The sequence below is a fragment of the Delphinus delphis genome, chromosome 4, assembly GCF_949987515.2.
Source record: "Delphinus delphis chromosome 4, mDelDel1.2, whole genome shotgun sequence".
Lineage (NCBI taxonomy): Eukaryota > Metazoa > Chordata > Mammalia > Artiodactyla > Delphinidae > Delphinus > Delphinus delphis.
The window spans coordinates 114,825,004-114,832,093 of NC_082686.1; the positions used below are offsets into that span (position 1 = coordinate 114,825,004).

At 57.8% G+C, this 7,090-nt stretch overlaps 1 protein-coding gene across 1 annotated transcript; it reads left to right on the top strand.

Annotated features, from left to right (window-relative positions):
* The first annotated feature begins 6,112 nt into the window (after window positions 1-6,112).
* On the top strand, window positions 6,113-6,835 carry SOX14 (SRY-box transcription factor 14). The gene has a single exon (XM_060010046.1). The coding sequence runs from the start codon at window positions 6,113-6,115 to the stop codon at window positions 6,833-6,835; it is 723 nt and encodes a 240-aa protein (XP_059866029.1).
* Window positions 6,836-7,090: the final 255 nt, after the last annotated feature.

The following is a 7,090-nucleotide window of genomic DNA, read 5'->3' on the forward strand; positions in this document are numbered from 1 at the left end:
CAGCAGGGAAAGGAGAGAGAAGAAGATTCCAAAGCGTTCAGCAGGGTGGCATTATTCTTTAAGGGATGGTCAAGCAGCTGACTCCAGGGCCAAGAAAACTCTGTCCATTTATGAAGTTTCTGGCCCATAACTGGGGGTGAGATTCCTCCATAAGTAGAGTGTCTGATAATGAATAATTTGTGTATGCTGGGATTGTTGTTAAATCATTCTGTTGGTTCTCATTCCAATGACTTCCCAGTACACTTAGAATAAAACCCGAACTCCTCATGGAGTCTACAAGGCCCTAGATAGTCTGGGCTCTGCCGATCTCACCCAGCCTTTTCCTTATACTCTCCCCAAGGTCATGGCCAGGTTTCAGCCATACTGGCTCCTTAAATCTTTCAGGTACCTTCAGTTAGTCTCTCCCCCAGGTGGTGGTATTTCCTACTTCTCCTGCTTTACCCGCCCCCCCCCCACTTCCCTCAGCAGTCTGGCGCCTTCCAGGGTTCAGGCCCCTGGGCACCCAACGTAAATGAGACCACCCTTCCCTCAGCCCCTGTCTCATCACCCTGATTCACTGTTGGCCACTATCAGAAATCAACTCCATATTTATTTAATGATAAAACAATATAATCTGTTTATTGGGCAGGTTCACAGGCCAAGCATGTTCTAAGGGTTTTCCTCATAGTAACTCAATTAATCCTTATAACAATCCATTATACCCATTGCAGGTGAGGAAACCAGGACACAGACAGGTTAAGTACTTTGCCTGAAGTGATGGAACTACTTAGTGGTGGAGCCAGGAATCAGCCCAGGATTTGTTTCTCAGTTTATGTCTGTCCTCCCCTTGGGCTGTAAGTACCAGGGGAGAAGGGCATTTGCAGGTTTTGTTCACTGCTGTGTCCCAGGATCCAACATGGTGTCTGACACATGGTGCTGAATAAATAGCCGTTAGTGAATGAATAAGATTTCACAGCCCTACCTCTGCTCCCAACCCTTGCCCTTTCCGGGAGGCTTGTGTAGATGTTATGCAATCCTCTATTCACTTGTACCAAGTCGGTGAATCAAGTGATGTCTGCTTGCAACAGACCCCAGCTACTCAAATTAAGGTGGTTTGAAGTATCAAAAAATCTCCTTACCTGGGCACACTCGGAGTCTGAGACATAAGTGTCCTTCAGCCCACTAAGCTCGCTCTGCCAGTTGGCGGCAAACACGCTGTTGCAGGCGCTCCAGGACTGAGATCCAGTTTTGTTTGGTTTCTCATCGTTTCTTGGTGGAAGCCGCGCCCTCCTGTGCCATCTTGGCTGCGAGGGACACTTGGAGTTTTACAAACTTTCAAGAAGCACCGGGGCTGGGCTGGGTTCTGGAAGGAAGACCCTAGAGCAATTACCAGGAAATGTTTTAAGAGGACCACAGCCCTGGGTCTCTGAATTTGAAAATAGAAAACAGGAAAAAGGGGAAAAGCAGGGGAGCCAAATATTAAAATATTTTTTGTAATAAGAAAAGGTAAAAGTTTATGATTTAACCAAAAGTGCATTATTTCCTAAGATTCAATTTACCATCTGCAACGTTGGCCCCTGGGCTGTTGCCTCTCGGGAGTGGGCCGGATCAGCGCTCCGGCAGCTGCACACCTTGAGTGTGTCTCAAGCTCACACTCCCCGCAGCGAGCGGGAGCCGGGACTGCGCGCAAACTCCCCGAAACCGTCACCTGGAACTTCCCTCAGCTCCTCTCGGGAATCCCAGAGGGGCCGCAGTGAGCCGGCAGGGCTGGTGTCCCGCGCGTGCCCAACACCTCGGCCTGTCCAGACGCGGTGACTCTCCTGGCCTCTTCGAAAACCCGACGGGCGCGAGCCGCGTGACAAGCTCTCCTCTTCTCCTCCACCCTCCGAACCACATTCTCCAAGCCAGGGTCTGCGCATCTTCCTTTCAGCGCCGGGCTGTCGCTCAGTCCAGGAGGCTTAGGAGAGGAGCCCTTCCTCCCACTAGAGAGGTGGGGTGGAGGCTGGAAGGCCGGCAGGGCATTGAGGCCAAGCAGGTGGGTGCAGGCCTGGGGGCCCGTGACTTCCACGTTTGGCTCTACCAGGCTGCATCTGGGGTCCTGTCCGCTCAGCTGCAAGTCATGGAAAGGCCTGTTGGAAAAGCTTAAGCCTGAGCAGAAGGAAACTATCCGGTGTCTTCTTTGCGTTCGGCGGTGTGCGGACCCTGGACACTCAAAGATGAATAACACGCAGCCACCACCTTCGAGGAGCTCGATGGCTGGTGGACTGCATGGGCTGCGACAGGGCGCCACACGAGGCTGGGGAAGAGGGCGTGAGATGGAGAGGGCATAGAGGGAGAGCATAGAAGGGGGTCTTAGCCCAGTTCGGAAATCAACGAAGGCCCTTCAGAGGAGGTGAAGCCTTGAAAGAGACCTGAGGTACGCAAAGGAGTTGGGCGACAGGAGAGGGGAAGTGCTCCCTACAAAGGCCCAGAGACAGAAGAGAGGAGGGCGCATCTTGGATCTTGCTGGGGCGCCAGGGGAGAGGGGGCGGGGCGAGAAGTGGATTGGGTCTTGACCTCCGAGGCCTCTCTCCTTCGTTCGACCCGAACAGCGACGGTTCGCTGACCGGGTCCGTGTTGCTCAGTGATTCAGACACCAGGCTCAGGACCGCACGCGGCAGGCCTTGAGTAACTGCGCTGCGTAAAGACGCGCGTACTGAGGACGTGCGCGAAGATTCTGTAGGCAAACGCGGAAGCGGAAAAGCCACATCCCAGGGAGGTCTTCGGCCCTGGAGAGTGGCCTTCGGCCCAAGCTTCAGGCTGCGGATAAAGCAGGAGGCGCGTTTAGGCGACCTCTGTTTTAAGACCTGTTCCGGTGGTGACCAAAACTGCTGGTTCTCCCAGGAGCCACCTCTCCAGGACGTCTGCCCAGGAATCTAAGCCTGGCAGGGAGGCAGAGCTCAGAGGGACAAAGCAGCCCAGGAGAAGGTAGAGGCATGGGCTGGAGACAGCACCAAGCCAGGCCCAGCGTTAAGGAGGGTTGAATGAACCGGTGGCCAGCCAGCTCTGGCTGCACCGTCCGCCTAGGAGACGCCGCGATGCCAGGCGGGGAGAGCGCGCCCCTCAACCCTGAGTTCCTTCGCAGCGCGGAGTTCAAGTCTCAAGGCCAAGGTGCTGGCTCCCGCCAGAGTCAGTGCAGCGTGACCCAAACAGCCTGGGGCTTCGGAACCCTGGGTGGTCAGGGGCGCCCTGCCCACAAACTGCCACGCCACCATTGTGCGCCCTTTGTAATAATTCTCTCCGGACTCCTGGATTGCGAGCTGAGCTCTGAGCGCAAGATGTTTAAAGAGGAACGCGGACAAGAAGAGGAAGTGGAAATATGAGGACTGAAGGAGAGCCCGCGCCTGCCCCGAGTTGCCTCGGGACAAAAGGACTGAGTTGGCCTGGAGGCTGGAAAGAGAGAAGGGGTCTACGACCCCATGCCAGATCCCCTCCTAAAGCAGTTTTCAAGAGGTTGGTTTGCATTAACACAAACCTCTCTGTGGGTTTAGTGTCCCCTGAGGGTTCCTGAGTGAGATTTGGAGGATCCCGCCGGACCCTATACCTCTCTGCAGATGTGAACATTTCTGTCATTCCTTCCGCAAACGGTCGAGATCGCCCCGTGGAACTTGAATGGCCTGGTCCCTGGACCTCGGATCCCTGGCGGGCTCTGAGCACAGCGCTAAGTCAGCAGGCTGGTCCAATCTGAGTTGGAGTTGCCAGCCACTCTTGGAAACCCTCCCCGGACTGGGCTGGAAAGGGCTTCTACTTCCTGGCACCCCAAGCTAAATGAAACTTCTTGCCGAGAAAACAGGGGTAGAGGGCAGGTGGAGGCCGGGGCTGGGGCTAAGAGGAATGTGAAGACAGCACCTGCTCGCGAGCCCACGCAGAGGTGGCTCTCTGGGCGCGAGGTCTATGCTCAGGGAGGCCAGGTATCGGACAAGAGCCTGAGTAAATCAAGAGCAGGCTTGAGGATCAGTCCTCCAGTGCAGTTTATCCGTATGGCAGGTTTCGATGGCTACAGTAGTCTCGTCGAGGGGCCCGCGTTTGGCTTCAGCACTATTTAATCCTCAGACGTGGCGCCGCGTGGGGTGGGGAAAAAACAAACAAACCAGGTAAGTGTTTCAAATTCTGCACACCCGGCGTCACCACTTTCCATTGGAGTCACTTTTGGCAAACCGCGTAGCCTTTCCCAGCCTCAGTTTCCTAATCTGTAAAATGGGCATAGTGCCCACCTCTCTGAAGAGCGCGCTGAGGATGAGAAATGCCACACGTCTTTCTAATTGTAGGAAGGAGAAGCAAAGCCATCGCCTCAAACTTGACACAGTACCTGCTAAAGAAAGACCCTCTCTCCCTGCCTCCTCGTTCTCTGCTTACCTCCCCCACCCCCAACCGGTCCAAGCCCGAGGAGCAGCGCGCGTTTCTGGTCGGTGCTCCCGAGAGAGGCTGGTGCAAAAGCCAATAAGCCTGGAACACACGCAGGTCCTGCTGGGCCTGGGACAATGGTTTCCATTTAATAAATATTTCCCCCAAGGGCATTTCACATCGAGCAGGCAATTATTCAAAGGAAACAGGCGCGCAGGTTGGCTCCGCGGGTTATTTCGTCCTCTTTACCCGAAGAATGCTCATCTGACGCAAGATACGAGTCTCGCTTTCTCGCTGGGTGGGAAGAGACGCCCGGGGACAAACCGACCCTGGGTGCGGATACAGCCTGAGACTCCGCTCTAGGGCCGCTGCTGAAGGGGCAGCGGGGAAAACCACACGCCCCGCCGGGCGCTAGCCGCCCTTCAGATTGCCCTCCCGGTTTGGACAGATGTGGAAAGTTGGAGGTTTAAAAACACTAAATAATAGTAACATAAATAGGAATCGTGATGGAAATTCCATCCCTCGCCCCCTCTACGAAAGTGAAGAGCGGGTCGCGGTGCTCTTCAAGGCTCACCAACCAAGGTTTGAAAACTCTGCACCTTCGGACGCAAGGCCCTCGGGCATCGGCTTGGAACGCGCGGCTGAGCTAGCCCGGGGCCCTGCGCTTCGCCCAAGGCGCAGCATCCCGGGGCAGGGTGGAGGCGGAGCCGCACCGGCGTCCCGTGAGAACGCAGCCAACGGACCGCCGAGGGCACGGCGCGAAAAGTTTATTTCGCTTTTTAACCTGAGTTTGATACATTCTTTTTCTCTTCCAAGAATCTTTGACAAGGGGGGGAAAGTGCTGTCCTTGCATTTCGTGGCGAGGCTGTCCTATTTATCAACACGCTCTCTTGGCTTGCTCCCTCTGCTGCCCCCTCCCCGGGTCTTTGTATTCGAAGCCCCATTTCTCCTTTGCACAACCGGGAAAGGAAACGGGCAAGAAGAGTTTTATTTGTTGACAGTGCCAGAAACAAGGTGGAATCCAAGACCCCGGTCCGGAGCTGGCCGCTCCGTTCTCTCGGTCTCTCCCTTACACCTCTCCCCGCCCCCAGCAGTCGCGCTCCCTCTTTCCAACGCGGGCGCGTTGGCAGGTGCGCCCCCGCGCCTTCTCTGCTGCTGATTGGCGCCCAGGTTGGGGAGTCGCCGCCCCGCGCTTATGTCAGAGTGCGTGCCGTCCTGGCCCACCTCGCCTTTGAACTTCGCCGCTTTTGGCTCTCGTTCACCAGCTTCCCCGCATTCTCAGCCTGGTGCTGCGCTAGGCGAGGCAGCTCCGGGAAAGCCACGGGCGGGGGGGAGGGTGCCACGGCCGTAGACACTGGAGAGAAGAGAACCAGAAAAGGCGAAGGTGGAGAGGGGAAGAAGGAGGAGCTTCCTGCCCTCGCCAGCAAATTACCTGGCCACTCAATCCCAGAGACTCCGGTACTTGGGCCCCAGCCTCCGGTGCCGGCAGCCCCCCGGCCGGCCTCCCTCTCCTCCCCCCGCCCTTCCTGCCCCCGCTCGCCCCCCGGGGCCTGCCTAGGTGCCGAGACTGGCATGATCAGCTGAACTTTGCGGGGTGAGCGCTTCTCTCTGGCTTCCCCTCTGCGGTGCGGAGGCGAGGGGAGCGCAGAGCCCCGGCTCAGGACGGACAGACAGGCAGACCGACAACCGCGTCCGGGCTCGCCTGCAGAGCCCCTGCACTGCCCACCCCCACCGCCTAGCCTCCCGGACCATGTCCAAACCTTCAGACCACATCAAGCGACCCATGAACGCCTTCATGGTATGGTCCCGAGGCCAGCGGCGCAAGATGGCCCAGGAAAACCCCAAGATGCACAACTCAGAGATCAGCAAACGCCTAGGCGCCGAATGGAAGCTTCTGTCCGAGGCAGAGAAGCGGCCGTACATTGACGAGGCCAAGAGGCTACGCGCCCAGCACATGAAGGAGCACCCTGACTACAAGTACCGGCCGCGGCGCAAGCCCAAGAACCTGCTCAAGAAGGACAGGTATGTCTTCCCCCTGCCCTACCTGGGCGACACGGACCCGCTCAAGGCGGCCGGCCTGCCCGTGGGGGCCTCCGACGGCCTCCTGAGCGCGCCCGAGAAAGCCCGGGCCTTCTTGCCGCCCGCCTCGGCGCCCTACTCCTTGCTGGACCCCGCGCAGTTTAGCTCGAGCGCCATCCAGAAGATGGGTGAAGTGCCCCACACCTTGGCCACCGGCGCGCTGCCCTACGCGTCCACCCTGGGCTACCAGAACGGCGCTTTCGGCAGCCTCAGCTGTCCCAGCCAGCACACGCACACGCACCCGTCCCCCACCAACCCGGGCTACGTGGTGCCCTGTAACTGTACCGCCTGGTCTGCCTCCACCCTGCAGCCCCCCGTCGCCTACATCCTCTTCCCGGGCATGACCAAGACTGGCATAGACCCTTATTCGTCAGCCCACGCCACGGCCATGTAACCCCCAACCCGGCCTACCAGACCTGGAGGGCGGCCTGGAATCGGGGTCTGCACCCCGTCCTCTGCGCCTATCCGGGGCCTGCAGATGCCTAGGGGTCAGTCCTGCTGCCACCCCCTACCCTACCCCAGACTCTGCCTCTCTCTCTCTTCCACGGGGATGGTAGGGGCATCCTCCCGGACCCAAGGCGCAGACAGGTGCCAGAAACTTGCGAACGGTTATGACAGCTATACAGCTGCCCCTACCCCGACTGTCCCA